This window comes from Bacillus rossius, chromosome 13 (genome assembly GCF_032445375.1).
Source record: "Bacillus rossius redtenbacheri isolate Brsri chromosome 13, Brsri_v3, whole genome shotgun sequence".
In the NCBI taxonomy this organism is placed as follows: Eukaryota; Metazoa; Arthropoda; class Insecta; order Phasmatodea; family Bacillidae; genus Bacillus; species Bacillus rossius.
The window spans coordinates 29,294,667-29,313,652 of record NC_086340.1 but is presented as its reverse complement, the minus strand read 5'-3'; the positions used below and the strand labels follow the sequence as shown (position 1 = coordinate 29,313,652).

The 18,986-nt window shown below is 34.3% G+C and overlaps 1 protein-coding gene across 1 annotated transcript in view; it reads right to left on the bottom strand.

The window, feature by feature from the left end:
- LOC134538415 (nuclear valosin-containing protein-like) overlaps positions 1 to 18,986 on the bottom strand; it is a 62,872-nt gene that overhangs the window by 23,679 nt on the left and 20,207 nt on the right. Inside the window, exon 4 of the mRNA XM_063379715.1 lies at positions 825 to 883. Within this exon, the coding sequence (XP_063235785.1) occupies positions 825 to 883 (59 nt within the window). The remainder of the gene's footprint in view (positions 1 to 824; positions 884 to 18,986) is intronic.

The following is an 18,986-nucleotide window of genomic DNA, read 5'->3' as shown; positions in this document are numbered from 1 at the left end:
TACATAACTATACACTAAATTTTTCTACACTATTTACACCATGAAATGCAGCCACTAAATTTTGCTCTATGATCTGTGATCCAATTTCTCTAAACATTATGCCAACACATACTTGGGCTATACAACCTTAGTTCAAGTAAACCCAAATTAATTCATTTTCAATCTGCAGCATCCACCACCAACAGTGTTGAAGAAATGTTTGGTGCATTTCTACTGGTGGGCTGGAATAATTTAAAGTCACTACAATCGATTGTAACACAGCGAGCAAATGGCTTATTCTGTCTCCACACCTCATCTCTGTTGATTTTATTATGAGTGAAAAATACAGAACAGTATTTAAAATATATTACAAAAACAAAACTGTCTAAAATATAAATATATTTTTTTTAAAAAAATCTATTATTTAAAGTAATTCAGACTAAATAAAAAAGCTTATTAAAACATATCTCGTCATTCGGCGCTCAAATCAAAATGGCAAAACAGAAATGAGTTGAGTCATTGTCAAACCAGTTCATGGAACAAAATCATGCTTGAATTCTAATGGTGCAACTGACCATAAGTCAAGTACAATTAAAAGAGTACATAAAAGTTTAGAGCAGTATATGTAATTGAATCAGAGAACGTCACCGTTCGTGAAAACAGACTGTGCCTTTCTTCATTGAACAAACCTCCCCCTAGCCATCAGCCAACAATAAAAATATTAATAAGATGTGTGATACATTTTAAATGGAGCAGTGCCATATCATTAAGAAATTACAACATATTTAATACTACTGAACTACATATGACAAGCATAACTAAAGAGAAAAATTAAATAAATTTACCGTGAATTCTGAAAGTAGAGAGAAGTTTGTTGTTCATTGGCTCTGTTGCTTTCATGTTCCTAAACACAAGGAAAAAAAAAATTGTTACTTATTAACGTAAGGGGAATATGAACTGCAAAACACACATCTAGGGTTAATATCATCTCGAAAGGTATTTGTATTCACCATGCATATCCTCAAGAACCGAGCTTGTAACATTGCAGAATTCATGCCCCCTACTATTAGTAATGCTATAGCTGGGAATGTTTTATGCCAATGGTTATTTGAATATTTTTATAATTATTTTTACTATGCATAAGTATTGCAAGTATTTCATTTGTGTTTTGATAGTAATAATTATTAATTTGGGTTATATTTTGCATAGAGCTGAATGTAATGTTTTATTACGGTTTGCTTGCTTTAGCAATTACAGTTAACAAGTGGATTAATTAACGTTTAGTTAATATTTTAAGGCATATTGAGTAGACACAGGCGCGACACATTGTCCACATCGACCAGCGACATGACAGAGAGCATAACCGCAGCCAAGCTTCCCACCTGTACATTTCCATCCAATACTATGTCACAAATAAATCTCACCACATAAACAGTAATTATATGAGAATCCACAATATACCAGAAAAATGTGCAGTGCTTTCTTATTTGTATCGTTACTTTAAAGGGTGAAAAACAAGAGTTTTTATTTTGTTAGTAAAAGAAGCATTTTCACCCTAACAAGACAGAATAAAGACACGAGGGCAGATATTATACGTTCGACCTGTCTTCGGGTGGTCACACAAAATCTCAAATGAAATTCCCTGACTTTTCCATGTTTTCCCTGATTATAATTTTCCTTGATCCTTATTTTGCACTATTATGCTACTTCACTTTTAAAAATTAATCAGCATTTTTTTCTTCTTCAACCTGCAAGTATTCAAAAGACAAATGAGTGAACAAAGATTGAACATAATTTTATTCAAGGTAGGGCAATATAAATGTTATATGTATTTCTAGTTGTTTATTATGCATGTACAAAACTCACAGAGCATTAAAACATTATGAGATTATGTAAGGAAGCCTAATGAATTGCAGCAGACAATTAAGTTACCAAAACAAAATGCAGTATGTTACATTCCAGGTTGGCCCGGCTAAGCAACCAAGAATAGTAACAAGATGCTGTAATCACTGGATAGTTTATTTTGTTTGTATACCATGGTTTTGAAATTTGGAGGATAAATTATTCCATTACGATGAAAGTTTGTATTTAGTTATTTAAAATAAAATAGTTTTTGAAGGCAATCTTTTGTTTCATCATACTTCTAAAAATACAAACGCAGATCACAACTTGCACATCCAGATGGTTTTCCACAAATTCACTGTAGACTTAGCTCGTCACTCGATACAAAAAGAAAAAAAGACCCTTTCTTTATATGTTTAACAAAGGTAACAATAACCCACGGAAAATATTTTGTAACTTTAATTCATTTTGGTGAGTGAAGGCAACCCAGTATCGACTGACTAATTACAACACAGATCCAGAAAAATGACCATATAAAGAGAAATACTGGAATGATCTGCAAGTTTCATTTCGACAGATAGCTAAATGTCTATTCTTGAAACTTCTATAGCGGATGTCTGAATCAACATTGTCAGGTTGACGAAAAGTCTTAATGAAGTGTGGCAACGTTTAGCGTTGTCACTGGTAGAAGGCCAATCACAAAGAGGAAAGCAGTGTTTCTCATGAAAGTGTGTTATTTTTGCATTCTATTCACCTCTGTAATTTTTTTTTACTGTTTACAACATAATTTTCTCAGTTATTCATTTCTTTCCCATGGGCAATTTACGAAAATATTTACAGATTCATGTGTTTTTTAGTAGTTAAAAAAATATTGATCACTTAAAAATACATATTTTTTAGTCTATAGTTTCTGCCAAATTGGCTCCAACTCATACCATATATTTGTGTACACTTTGAAGTGAAAATAAATTCTATACAGTGTTTCTTGATTCAGCAAATCTTTTATGAATGTGTACATTAAGATTTTTATAATCATTGCAAAATGTTAACTTTATGGAACATTCCTTGGCACTTATTTTGGGGATAATTTTTGTAATTGTATTAGGGGCTTGAAATAGGGGCTTCTTGAAAACAATCGATGTAATTATCGGAAAATCTTTCAGCAACTATATTTCTGTCAGTATTTATTTAATAATACTTGTGTTGGTTTTTATTGGTGTATGTTTTCAAGGATATTTTCTACATGTGAGTACCTGCATAGTAGGAAAGTTGGCTAGGTTGTCAAAATAGGGTGGGGTAAAAAGGATAACCTTTATTTTCACAATCAATTATAACTCAGTGAAATTCATGTATAAATGGCCTCCTGGCGAGTGCATTTTATTTTCAAACAGAAGTTTTTTTATGAATAAAATGAGCATAGCCTATATCTAGACTGTTAAGGCAAAAGAGTATAAGTCGATACAGTGCATTTTCGAGAATGGATGTTTTATTGTTTATAAAATTGCACTGTAATCAGGTATGATTGTTAATTTCACAGTGCAATTTGAAACTACATTTTTCATTATGTCATACAGATACACTTTCTGTTACGTATTAGTATAAAAGATATGTGACTTATCCTATTTAGACCCTTTCATGATATTGACTTATACTAATATGACTACAATTATTTATATAATGTTTTTGTAATTTAACAATGACATCATGTTTACAATTGAAAAATAAAATGAGAAGCTACATATACTAATTAAATGTAATTAAATTAAGAAAATGAAACTTGTATCACTAAATATGAACCATTTTGCAGATTGTTTTTGCACAAATGTTATTGAAAACCTATAATTAGGCAAATTATCTTGTCTCAAATAACTAATGAAACAATCGAAACAGTAACAATACGTTTAACTTTTCTCAAGGGTAGCATGTCCCATAAAAATCAGAGAATTTTTCAAGTTTTGTAATCGTAAATGATAATTTTAGGTAAATGTCATACATTTGAAATGCTATCTTCTGTAGACTGTGATTTAATCATCGTCCACATGTTCCTCTATATCTGGATAAACTTCCGCCAATCCAGGCGCAGTCTTCAGATTTTGGTAGAACTGATGGAATACATCTGGAACTAGAGGTAGAAGATCGAGAATGTCTTTCTTTTTCTCCTTCGTTACTTGCAGCGGAGCTGTGTAGCATCTCTGAGGCTGAAGAACTGCTGTAGGCTGCCCTCTTCTAATAAAGCTAAGAGTTTTAAATTCTTCATCTTCTTTTAGACTATTTTTGAATTTGATAATTCCATACTCCTTGGTGTATCTGAACCATTTAGCATTTAACCAGCTAAAGGGTTCTCCAGTCTCATCCTTCTTCCTGAATAACAAAGGACCCTTTAGCAACCCTGAAAAGTTCAAAAAGTCACTATGAATAAGTTCTACAACTTCAAAATGTTTCTTCTTTCCAGCTGTGCGAACTAGCTGATACCAATCATGTGGATGGTAAATAGGGAGCTGAAGTTTTTTTTTCTGTTTCTCGATAAGTGCGTGGTCAACGTCACACTCCATGTAGCTATGACCACTGACCATGAACTTATGATCCACTATTTCAAGGTTAGCATTATCTTGAAGAACAGTCAAAAACATGGAAGCCACATGCCAGTTCTTGTTTTGACCTCCACATGTATCCGAGTACAGTATTACATGTTTCACCTCTGGTGAAAGCGAAGTCAACTCCCGGTAAATACAAGTAGCAATTTGGTTTCCTCCTCTTCCTCCTTCCCCTTCATGCCACATATAGCATTTTACATCCCTTTTACTTGTCTCGTGCATAGTGAGGTTAAATCAGGGGGGTGAAAGTAAAACGAGCCAGATTGTACCAAAGTTGGTTGCACGTAGTTCGTGTGGAATGATCATAGATGGCATTGTAATCGCTCATAAAAGTCATATGCATGATATATAATTTTTAATGAACGAGTCATGATATTGGATTTAACACTTTTTAGTATTAATTTATTTCTTAAAACTCTCAAATGTATTATTCTGTTGTACTTTTCTTTAAAATGTATAAAATGGATTCTGATTTGATGTAGTTGGTTAGGTTCAAAGTCAACCTTATATCGTCCTTGATTTCTATAGTCTTGTTTATTGGTTATAATTTTACGTTACTTGCTGAGAAGCTTGGAATACGTTGGAAATGTTTCGCTTGATAGTGTTTTGATTGTTAACTTAGTTGGAAATCAGTAAAATGAGTTTAAATGTACATCGCTGTTGCATACCGCTGTGTGCAAACTCAACAAAAGTTAATCGCGATGTCGTGCACTTTAGATTTCCGACGTTGGAAAAGACGTAAGTAAACAATTTATATAATTTTATATCTTTATTTTAAATCTTGCCGCCCTCCTCTGAACCTTCTTCAGTTCCTGCACCTCTCCTTTTTACGTATTTTACCACTCACAATGTTTATAAGTATTTTTAATGTAGCTATACTGACCTAACAAACCTTTCATATTATTTTTTAAACTTTTAATGCAGTTATAACAAACCATGAACGTGTCATCGCGTAGTGAAAAATTTAACGTATTTACCACTCACAATGTTTTTAAGTATTTTTAATATAACTTTACTAACATATGAAACCATTTTAATGTTTTTAAAAGTTCTTAATGTAGCTGTACTAACCTAATAAACCATAAATGCGGTATCGCGTAGCGAAAAGGACCTCATTATTTTAATATTTACCTTAACATAACGATTATCCAACATCGCCACTGTACTTATGTTTACACACACCACTCCTCACTGCAGGCTAATATGAACGTCTGTTTTTTTTTTTTTTTTTACATTGCGATACCAATTTGGAATGGTTGTAATTTTTAACAACTTTCTCGTTCTGTTTTATATATCTTAATTGAAATGGAGTGATTTCTACATGAATGTATAGCAGTGGCTATTGTATTTAACTGTAATTTGGACTTTTTTTTTCAGGGCTGCACACTGGTTTTCTGCAATATCCAAAGCTGGTGGCACCCACGATTTGGCAGTATACCGCAAAAAGTATGTTTGTGCTGAACATTTCCTGGAGGCAGATTTTGCACGAAAAGAAGACAGGAAACTTTTACGTGGTTCTGTTCCATCTCAGTTTGAAAATAAGCCAAACACGAACCAGGAAATGGAAGATAGTTCTTGTACAGAAACTACAGGGAATGTGTGCTTTACATCTCCACTGAAGTTGACTAATATTTCTGACAGTACACTTTCACCATCGTCCCCTCATGTTCTCCATCCTGTAATGCATTGTTACTCAACCATATCTAAATTTGATAAGTCTGGAAAATCAAGTTTCCTTTCCACTGCATTTGAGTCTGCGAACACTAGTAGTACAAGTGATGTATTGCATGAATCATACACACAAACCAGTACTGTTGTGACATCCACCCCAAATGCACAAGCACGGACAAAACTATTATTTTCAGATTGTAGATCTGTTAATGAGAACAGTGAAGTTTTAGCAGTTCCTTTAGATTCTGTAGGTGAGTGTGTACATAAAATTAGCAGGCCTGGTTGTGTGAGGAAGCAACCCGTGAAAAGGAAATGGTCTTCTTTTCTTAAGAGTATAGATAGTGCTCGTATTTGCGATTTAACTCCAAGAAAGGCCAAGCTACACAAACTTTTGAAGTCAAAGGCAAAGGCTTTAGACAGATTGCGCAAAATGTGCAGAGAACATCCAACGAGGTTCCGGAGTATGAAGAATTTGGATAGACACCCACTTATACAGGAAATATGTTCGAAATTGTCATCTGCAGCAGGAAGGTTGTTACTTTCACAGTTACGTTGTGGAATGCAGAAACCCAAAGCAAGAAGATGGACTCTTGATGAAAAGGCTACAGCATTGGCAATATTGAAGCGTAGCCCAACTGCTTATGATCTGCTAAGTTGTATGTTTGTTCTGCCTACAAAGAGAACGTTAACTACACTTGTTAATGCAATTCCTTTCCGCACTGGTGTTGATGAGAGAGTTTTCAACACTATAGGAAAAGCTGTCAGCAAGATGCCAGAAAGAGACAAATTTTGTTGTTTGGTGTTCGATGAGATGTCCTTGAGAGAGCACTTGCAGTACTCTAGTGTAGAAGACAGAATTGTAGGGTATGAGGATGATGGGGAAGCTACAACTCCAAATGTTGCAAATCATGTTCTTGTTTTCATGCTGCAAGGCCTTGGTAAAAAGTGGAAACAACCTGTGGCATCTTTTTTTTCTCGAGGTCCTGTGAAAGGTCAGGCTTTGAAGGCTGCTCTTGTTAGTGTCCTCAGGCAATGTTTCCTTATAGGATTATATGTGATTGCTACAGTCTGTGACATGGGCTCGAATAATGTGTCAGCTCTGAAGCTTTTAGGAGTGAAGTTTCCAAACCCATGTTTTGAACTTGACGGACACATATTGGCTGTATTTTTTGACCCACCTCATTTACTCAAGTGTATCAGGAATATGTTTCAGGCACACATTGTTAGAGGGGTTAAAGTGAAGGGAAACAGTATCACATATGTTGGAGCGGCCCGGTGGGAACATGTAGAAAAAACTTATGAAGAAGATAAGACCAATTCATTGTATCGTTTGTGCCCTAAACTTACAGACACTAACATTCAGCCAAAAGGAAGTGACAGAATGAAAGTTTCAAAGGCAGCTCAGATTATGAGTCATTCGGTTGCGGCTGCTGTCCACAGTTTTGTGAGCAGAGGTAAGATAGTAATAGTTTGGCTTAAGGTGTTAAACACCAGACTTGGAAAATATTTTATGGCATTAAGATTGAAGTAACATGTTTGCAGGGAGAATTTTTGTTTTCCCTTTTGGTTTTCCTAACTTTCTGCTTAGCATTTTGACATGTCCTTTTCCCTGCATTAATGTTGCTGGAATAAAATAAAATATGATGCTAATGGAAACAGTTTACACTCTCATATGCAAAGTTAGACATCTCGGTGCCATAAATGGGGAATTTTAATAGAAGGGAAAACCTGTAAGCATCTGGGGTTTTTATTTGTGGAATCTTGCATTTTATTATAGTTGTTTGAAAGCTTGCATTATTTGTGGGCAGTAAATTTGTCTGGCAGGAACATTTTTTATCTGTTTTGCAGCCATAGTTGTCTTAAAGTATAAAAAATATTAAACTTTTTCCTGAAAAACCTGTAAAGTTCAGATAATTATATAACCTTCAGACTGAGGCAAACATAATCTTTAAACATTAGATTTCGAGTTGGAAATATTATTTCTGTGAGACCAAAATTTTACTTTCCTGCTCCAGTAATGGTACTTTAATTGCTACTGCCTTAGAGCCATGCACAACTGTTATCTTCTATACATTTTAAAAATTATTTTTAGTTTCTAAATGAATACCATGCAGAGAGTCTTTTAGTGGCACTATATTTTTACTGGATAAATTTGTTTGTAAATATTTATGTAGACCTTCACCACCTTTAATATTTTAGCATTAGGTGGTGTTGAATTGGCAGTCATTACATGTGTATTTAACCTTCTTGTTTAAATGTGTATTTAAAAAGTGCTGTTATACAGAATGTACACATGACCTATATTTTAAAGTAGTTTAAATTATTTTTTCAGGAATTTTGCCAGTGGAGGCAAATGTTACTGCTGCATTTCTTGCTGAGGTGGACTCATTGTTTGATAGCTTCAATGGTAGAAGTCTGTATCCAGAGTCTGGCAAGCCACTGAGGTGTAGATTATCTGAGAGCAGTCCGCATATTGACTTCTGGCTTGAAGCTAAAGCAGCTGTTCATAAGTGGGAATTCCATTATGACCCTCGAGCTCAAGCACGCCTGAAGCAGCCTAAGAAAGACAGGGCTCCACCTAAAACACCTGGTAAGCGCAAGAAAGAAGTCACTCGTCCTCCCTCACAGTGGGGCTGGATCACTTCTATCAATGCTGTTCTTCACATTTGGTCTGTTCTTCAGAAGGCTGGCTTTGAATACTTGCAGGTTAGGGCACTAAACCAAGATTGCTTGGAAAACTTGTTTGGGTCTGTCCGTTCTTACTGTGGCTCAAATAATAACCCTTCATGCTATCAGTTTATCAGTGCATTGAAAACTAGCATCATAAATGGCCTTGCATACAAGGACTGCTTTCGTGGCAATTGTGAAGCTGATGAGGCTAGTCTGTTAAGTGACCTGAAAGTGTATCTCACGGGAGGAGAATTTTCAAAGATGCAATGTGATACTTCATTTTTGGGAGGTGGTATTGGTGTTGGGAGAAATGATAGGAGTCAGAGAAGTGATGAAGGTGTTGAGGTAGGTGGTGAAGTTTGCTTGGGCCATGTTGAAGAGGCAGTGAGAATGGGTGATGTATCAGTGTTTTCAGTTGCGTATGTCAGTGGCTATGTAGGGAGGAGACTCCTGGGAAAACTTAACTGTAAGATATGTTCTTTGAAATTGACTGCCAGTAATGAAGAGCTGTACAATACTGGTATAGTATTTAAAGAATTCAAGGACAACCAAAAGTCTCTTACATATCCATGTGAGAAGTTGGTGATCTGTGTTGGGGAATGTGCAACTGTATTTGATAATTTTATCCCTAACATTTCTCATGAGACACATATCAAGGAGAATATTTACTGCCACATTACTAGGTCTGTTGATTTTGAATGGCTAAAAGTGATAGGAATATGTGCAGAACATGAAAGTTTTGTGAAAGCAGAGATTATTAAAGGTGTGTGTGCCATTTCTCTTGCTTGGTGGTGTAAGAGGAAAAACAGGCAGTTGGTTAATCAAAACAAAAGAAAGCATGAGAGGAAGCTGAACATATTGTGCCACACTTAATATTGTGTTAGAATTATTCTATGTTTCACTTAAACATTTGTAAGTAGTATATTGTGTCCAAAACATTTTTCTGTTTGTCTTTCCAACAGTTGCATTTGGGCATGTCATATAATGCATGTGTATAGCTGTTGTTGATGAGTACTTTTGGTGACAACCAAGAACAATACTGTAAAGCTGTAAAGATAAATTAAATAATTATTCAAGGTAACAGTTAACATTATAAATGTTAGCCAATAACAATAACTTCATGCACTGAAATGGTTTTGTTGATGAATGATAGCAGAGGAAAAATGGCATCATTATTATTATTTATTTATTTAAATTTTTTGTTACATGCGCACCAACAGTCCAGGGACTTTAGTGGTGGGCACGACGTATACAAAATATACACAAATACATAAAGAAACAAGAAACAAAGGACAAGACATCCATACACACAGACAACACAAGGACAAATACAAATATAATACTTAAAATAATAATTAGTACAAAGTGGTAAGATAGTAAGCAGCAAGACATAAAATTTAATAGAGTACAATAATGTAAACGTGAAAGAGAAAAAATACTGACTATAATTAGTATGAGGATATAAATTACATTAAATACTTTAACATAGCTCTGTACACAATTAATTTGACTTGGTGTTGTGTCTATTATAGTTTTTAACGAGTCTATAAATAAGATCATTCTTGTTATAAATAGTACATAAACTAGAAAAGAGGCGAGAATTGAATTGGGGGATTCTCAATCCGGTGTTCTCAAGAATATAGCTACATTTAATTTTATAGTTATAAATGTTATGTACAAAAAGATAGTCCAAATGGGCTCTACGGTCTGCTAGAGGAATAAGTTTGGGATGCGGAAAACCTCTATGAATTATTAGTTGAGACAATTTGTTTTGTAAATTTTCTAGTTTCTCAATATCAGTCGACCCAATGTCATTCCAGATAGTTGAACAGTATTCTAATTTAGATCGAATTAATGCCAAGTAAAGAGAAATAATTGAATCAGAATTGGTAGCATAATGAGTGATATATTTTATAATAGCAAATGTTCTTTTTGAAATGGAGTTTAAGTAGTCGATTTGTTTATGAAAAAATAATTTTGAATCTAGAAAGACACCAAGGTCTTTTATAATGAAAGTTTTTGAGATTGGGTTACTATTCAGAATGTAATTATAAACTATAGGGTTATATTTCCTAGTAAAGGATATTACCTTAGTTTTACTATCGTTAAGATTGACCAAGTTTAGAAGACACCAATTATTGATTTCATTAATGTCCCTTTGTAGAAGAGCGCAATCATTGACTGTCGATATTATTTTAGAGATTTTCAGATCGTCAGCAAAGAGTACACCAGTTGAGTAATTAAGGACCATGGTAATGTCATTTATAAATATATTGAAGAGGAGAGGTGAGAGAGTGGCACCTTGTGGTACTCCAGAACTAGCATGGTGTAAAGAGGATTTATGGTTATTGACAGATACAAAGAAATATCTATTATTGAGATAGCTAGAAAACCAGTTCAAGTAGTTAGTACAAAAACCAAAGTCTGATAGTTTTTTTAAAAGTAGCGAATGGTTTACTGTATCGAATGCTTTGGCTAGATCAACATAACAGGCATCTGCCTGACCTCTGTTAGTAACTACATTATGGATTGGGTTAAGAAAAGTAATTAGGTTAGTAGTGGTGGACATTCCAGATCTGAAACCGTGCTGAGTGGCTGATAATTTATTTTGAAGTTGAAAATTTAAAACTTTGTGTATAATTTTTTCAAATATTTTTGCGAAGCCATTAAGTAAAGATATTGGTCTGTAGTTTGACACAATCAATTTAGAGCCATGTTTGTGTATCGGAATGACCTTTGCTATTTTCCATTTGTCAGGGAAAACTTGAGAATGCAAACTGGTGTTAAAGATATGATAAAGAAGAGGAACTAATAAGTACGAACAGCCTTTTAAGATAAAATTAGGGATGCCATCTGGGCCGGTGGATTTGGATGACTTGAGAGCCTTGATGCCCCATAGAATAAGGGATTCGGAAATGTAGCACATAGGAATAGAATCCGAGGACATGTTTGAAGACGTCACATTATTGGTTGAAGTCTTGTAGACACTGGAAAAATATTGTGCAAAAACATTAGATAAAACATTTGGATCATCACAAATATCATCATTGATTTTTAAAGAATATTGTTCATAGTAACCATCTTTCATTAATTTAACATACTTCCACATACTTAGCACCTTAACAAACCTAAGAGAGGACAAGTCACTTTTCTCTGCCATTATTTGAATCTGACCTATGATACTTTAGTCTTTTCAATATGTAATTATGTATCAAGCTCCATGGTACCCTGTGAATACTTTTGTCTCATACATAATTGGTTGCCTAGAGGCCTTTCTTCCTCCTTATCATACTATGATGGTAATAGTAACATTTGTAACAGTTTTGTTATGTCCACTACCTTCTTAACTTTGACTTTATACATATTACTAACCAAATCACCCTGACATCTGTTACAGCAATTTTTTTGTGTCTATAAACTGCATCAGAATAAAAGATATAATTTATTAGCATACATTTCAAATTTTGTGCACACAAATAGATTTTTTTGCCAATTTTAAGATAGCTGGAAGTTTGTTGTAAAGAGGTCGGGCGGAGTTTTTAGGGCTGTTTGCAAAGCATGTGGTGTTGTGTGACATGAAGTGAAGAGTTTCTGTGTATATTGTAGTTCTGTATTTTATTAAGTTTACAAATTAGTGTTTTATATGTATACATAGAGAGCAAGCAAGCAAGCAAGCAATTCACAATTTCTTCAAAAGTGGTTTACACAAAGCTCAAATATTACCTTGCATCATGAGTCTAATAATTTCTTTTTTGTAAAATAAATATTTTTATGGTATCATTGGAGTTTCCCCAATGAGCTATTTTGCATGTTCAATTATTTTTAAGGCACCTAAGTTGACAGGTTTTGAAATTGTATTTCAGCTAGTGTGGAGCTAATTTTCTTACACGTATTCGCTACATGTGGTTTCTAGTTACAATTCTCATCAACTTGAATTCCTAAGATTTTCATGGTGTCTTGTCTATCTCATTGCCGCCGATATATACAAGTGGCAATTGATTATGCCATATTTGCCTTAGTTTTAAGTATATCCATGTTTTTTTGCATTTATTTAACATCAAATCGTTTGAGATTAACCATTCTGCAATCTCATTTGTTATTTTCATGATGTTGTCTTTCAAATTTGTTGTATTATTGCCATGATCAGATTTATTAGTATTGTCTGCATATCAAACAGATTTGCTACTAGGAACTGTTTTGGGAAATCATTGACATATAAAACAAATAACAGACCAAGAACAGAGCCTTGGGGTCTATTAGTTAGCTTTTGTTTATCAGATTTAACATTAGATTTGGTATTAAGATATGAGATAGTGTATAACAATTTGAGAACGATTGGATAGATACCTACAACATTAGCCAGTTCAGGGCTATACACTTTATGCTATATACATTTAATATCTGGATGATCATAAAGTGGTTAACACTGTCAAAACAAATCACAGGAGAGCCCAATGAAATATCTGCTTTTATACAAATATGTACAATGTTGATAATTTCAAACAAGCTTGTAGTAGTTTCATTTTTTTGCTTAAACCCATGTTGGCTGTTAATTGTGACACCTTCAAGTAAACTAAAACCCGATAAGCAACTAAACACACTTCCACAAACCAAGCTATCTAATGTAGAGCTACAAAAATAAATTTAAACTGCCTCTACTAGTTCTCTCCTGCCTCGCAAACAGAAACTACGTGAAATCAAAAGAATAATTAAGCACCATGACTCAATGCCACATCTTTAATTAATATTCTTTTTGAGCAGCTTTCAAAACTTATTTTTAGTTTTTGTGATAATTTTTTCATTAAGTTATAAAGACAGGGTATTTAGATAGTTTCAACCTTTTATTATTTAGGCACAATATTTCGATTCCTTTAGATAATCTGCCGTTGTATGTATTCTTACACTTTTATGAAAAAATTTTGGTGGAAATCATCTCTCTTCAGATTTTAGTATTAATATATCTTTGAAAATGATAAGCAAATGCCATCAACGCTGTTCTTTTCATGTACAAATGACCAGTTGGTTGATTTTAAAAGACTGCAAAAGATGCCAATACTATGTTCATCGAAGTGTTTTGTTTCAGTGATACCTTTACTGGAAGATCTGTGTTGTGTACCTCTGAAAAAATCATTTCAATTAATTGTCTAACTGTAATGGTCAGACACAGGGGCGCAACAACAGCGGGGGGGGCAAGGGTATTTTGCCCCCCCCTCTGAAACCTTGAAGTGGGGGCAAACGGGGGCAAAGAAAGTGCTGTGTAATCAATTTTTAGGTAATAAAACTGCTTAAATAGCACCATTTTCCACCTTGAAATACAAATTTTCCCGGGGGAGGACCCATGGACTCCCCGCTTCGATAGGGGGAATCGATGATTCTTTATAAATAGGTATATTGCCCTCCCTTTGGAAATTTAGTTGTTGCGCCCCTGGTCAGACAGACCTGTTTGTAGAACTAAACTTGTATGAGTTATAATAGATATTGGTCGGAATCTTAACAATTTAGTGATGGGTTGTTGATGGCATTATCTGGATTCATTCTAATTTCATTTCAATTGTCATAGACAGGCTAGCACTGGTTTATACGTTACAATGTACACTAAAATTATTTCCTTCTGAAGGGGGTTTTGACTTCAGATCCAATTTATCCAGAGGTGTTGACTTACATATGTTTCACTTTATTTGTTGCCTAACACAGCCAATTTAATGCACCAACTGTGGGGACTTGCTTACCTTTGCCAGAGATCCATTTGCATATAAAAGTGTGTTTTATAGAAGGTACACAAGTATTTTGACTTACAGATTTAAGAGACTACATAAGCTGTGCCTTTGACATTTAGGTGCAAGCCATGTGGATGCATGTATGCATATTCTGTAATGTATTAACTACAAATTGAAGAGTTAAAGTGAGTTGATGGGCCTTTAACCATTTTGTTGTGCTTGTATTTCTTTCATAAACCAGCAAGGAATAGACCTACATGTATAACATTATTCAGTTAATTGTTTACACTGTCTTTACGTTAATCTCTGAGATTTTATTTTTTTTTATTGTGTTTGTATGTTTTTATGGAGCTTCATACAGCTTGTGTTTTGTTTTGTAATAGGAGTAAAATAAATAATAAAAGTTATCCAGTGTTTTGATTTTTAACTTTGTGCCACATTGATGTCTTTTGCACTGTAATAGTGAGATAAACATCATCGGTAGCATGATCATAACTGCAGTTACATTGAAAGTTCAGTAAGCGCTATAGTTGTGTTGGCATACGCCCATATGGCATACCACACACCTGAAGAAGCAGACTCGTTTGGCATAATCTTGCAAATCGCGCTACCGCAATGTGTGTCGTCCTGTGTGTGTGTGTGTGTCCCACACTGTTCGTGAAAAGATTATTGCACGACTCTTTTTCGGGGAAAATTTGGCACTAGTGTACTTCGTGATACCATAACAATACGTATCGTAAACTAGACTACAATCCCCCCGCTCTAGTCTATTTTGCGATACCGATTTTGCATTATTTACGAATTAATGTAGCTGCCCTAACCTAACCGACCTTTCCTTTTTGTTTTCAATACCTAAATGAATGAAAACATAACATAGGAAATAATGTCCGGTATCGTGAACTACACCTCACCCGAAAATTTAAATTTTTTTTTGTTGAGAAGTTCAAGTTATTTCAGTGTAGTCAAAGGTTCAAAATTTCATTCATGTATGGGTTCTTTCAGCATCCTTTTCTGTATCACTTTTATTTTTGTCAGGAGGTGGGTGAAAGATCCAACTTTTATTGAAATGATGGGTAAGCTGCTTGGAGTTAATGTTGGTCTCAATGAAATGTCATTCAGACTTATGTTTACTCGAATACAAAGTTGTGGATGAAAATAACTTTTTAGTCTAATGATAAAATTAATTTATAACATCTGGGAAACGAATTATTACGAAACATCGATTTAAGAGGTATCGAAAATAATCGATTATATGGTCGCAAGTAACGGTCGACGATCGCTAATGGTGTCGTAGTTAGCGTGGAATGTTGATAGATAGCGCTAATGGTGTGCAGGAGAAAAGGAACAAACGAATAGCATTGACTAACAGGTCTTCCTCTTATATCGTCCTTGGGTTAAATGTCCATAGTGTACGTTTGTAGAATGCAACAGATGTATTAAGGTAGGGAGTTGGGAGACACTGTTGCAAATCAAATGAATAACATCTCAATGAATTATCTTCAGCAGCAAGTAATTTATCCTGTGATTTACACAGGTATGCATTATCTGCTTCCTCATGATGTAAACTTATATCTTCTTCGATTCCATTCTGTTCAGTTTCATCTTTCGCTAATCTTTTCTTGGTATTCAACAAATCACACTTGTGACATGTGTCCACTTTCGGTAGCTTGAAGGAAATATTTAGCTTACGGAATTCTCTCTCGTATATTGATCTAGATACAGGTTCTGCTACAGCCTCTTTGTACAGTTGGTACATCTTTGGTAAATCAAGGTAAGAAGGTAAGTACAGTTTATTACTTTTTCGACGGGTGTAGTGCGAGTTGTACAAAGGAAATGAATGTATATGCTTCCGCACTTCTTCTAGTCGTGTATCACTTGTCTTATTTGCCGGTGGTTTTCTTCCCCTCAAATCATCATGTGGCACTCCAGACATACTTCTTTTCCGGTTGTCTAATGCTAATGTCACAAACATATTAGTCTCACCAAGTGTATTCATAAAACACTGTCTGCACACTTGTTTCCTTTCCCCATTTATCTTGAAATGAAAGTAGTGAGTTGTAGATCTATTGCGTTGCTTCTGTGGATCTTCAGTTCTCTTTCTACTCGTCTTTGGTGGGTTGGAATCAACTAAGCCACACACATATGCCACTCTTTTGTTCCTGTTACCTAAGGCCCAATACTCTTTAAATAAAACGTCCTTAATGGCATCATTTTCCAGAGCATTCTCTTCCAATATAGATCGACAGTTCATTCTACATTTCGTGAGTGGCCTTGATGTTCTAGCAGCAATTGTTTTTCCTTTGCTAGTGATATACTCTTTACCCCTGTTGCGATTGTGTTTGAGTTTAAGTTTTTTCTTCACAGTAAACATACCCTTACCTTTAACACGTTTTATTTTTTCTACTACCATTTTATCCCTATCACCATTTGCATCAGCACCTGATACTGGCTGATCCTTATCTGAAGTTGGTGTGTACTTATTTCTGGCTTTACTTTCACTACTATTACTTGAACGCTTTTTAGAAATCACATTAATTTCATCAAAATTTTCATCAGCACTACTAGACTGATGACCTTCCGGGAAATAATCTTTATCCATATCGCTGTCATCGCACAGTTCTTCAAGTGTAGATGTTTCACTGTCATCCGAAACGTGTTTCACACAAGCTTCAGAACTTTCACTTGTAACCTCTGGTGATTGCAAGCCTGTAGTACGTACACTATCACCGTAGTCAAAGCAGGCATTTTCAGCATTTCGCAAACTCCCCTCTGCCACTGTAGAAGGTTCCACGTAATCGTCACTGTCGTTAAAAGATGTTGATGCATGCTCTTGTGGTAGGCCTGCTACAGGACCTGAAATAAGAAGACTGCAATAAATCTACTACATCAAAATTGGAAACATAACTAAAGAAATTTTAATGAAATGTTAATTTTGCAGACATTACTTGGGAGTTTTTCTCTGACAAAAAGAATTTACCTAACTTAACCAGTTTTTCCACAATGCCATTCTAAAGTCAAAATTTTGAGGTTGAAAAATTCCAACCCAATTTTTTTAAAACTGGAAAACAGTAACAGATTTGATTATTTCAAGTAGTAGCCAGTGATCTGTAGTTTCTGTGTCAGTAATCATACCATTATGTGCATATTGTTGAGTCGTCTATAAAAATAATAATTGAAAATTGTGACTTTGAAATGGTATATCGGGATATGTAGTTGAGCTAACATTATTACATCTAGAAAACGAACAGCATTTTATACAAAAATAAATTATTATACTTTCTCTTCTTGAACAGCCTGAACAACAATGCCACAATACTAATAAAGAAAATGAAACAGGAATAAGTAACCATCAAAGAGATAATAAAAACTCAAATACTAGAACAGAACCAAGCTAAATTAATTCGGCGCCTTGGTATTTTTCATGTTGAGGTGTGCTATTTCTGTTAAAGCTGAATTCACAACATACAATTCTGTATGTGCGTAAGAAGCAAAGCGCAGGTCTAATCAGTGTGGTTGTGGTAAGTTGAATGTGAATGCATCCACACACAGTGTTTTTACTTATTTATGTACATAAGTTACATGGATGTAAATCCAGCTTAAGCGTTTTTATATGTTTGCCATTAAGGAATATTTATAAATAAATATATTATTAGATGAATAGTATAGGTATATTAATAAAAAGTATTTTTCCGACGTTTGACTTACTGTGAATAGCAAAAATTTCAAATGTAACTTTTCATTTCTCTTATCTAATTAAACCTATATTTTGGAAACGTCATAACTTTTAAAAAGTTGTGTTTATCTAAATCTAATATCCGAACAAACAAATTAATAACCTAACCCCAACTTACTGAAAACTGTAAGGTTATGTATTTTTCGCATTATTATTATTATTCATTAACAGACTTGCATTCCTATGACGATATTGTATGTAAACAAAGGTCAAATATTAATTGGTTGCTAACTTTTCGTAATAATTCCTGCCTCATCTACGAACACATTTACTAAAATTTTAAGTGTTTATTCTCGGCTAAAAAACTTATTGCAAACGGTGATACTGCTTTATTAAACTTAAATAAGTAAATTACAATGCGAAAATGGCACGTCCATAACCTTGAACGTTAGGATTATTTACTTACCATAATTGCTGTTTTGTTTATAGCCTTGCTTCGCCAGTTCTATTATCTTCAAGCTCCTAGACGCCATTCTACATTCTCTACAGTATTTGTTATTAATCACATTACTCATCTGTCATTCCCAACCACTAGTATTTTCACTTCATCAATTCAACTCCATTCGCATACTTAGAGCATGATACCTCAAACTACAGGACAAATACTCAAACAACATGACTTATTTTAACATAATTCTTTTGTTTTCTACATGTGTACCAACATTGATAATATTTAGTTCACATTAATATTTACAGATACAGCACAAACAAGTTTGTTACCATACCTAATTATTGTAACAATATATACCCAATTATTGTAACAATGTTATGGCACAAACA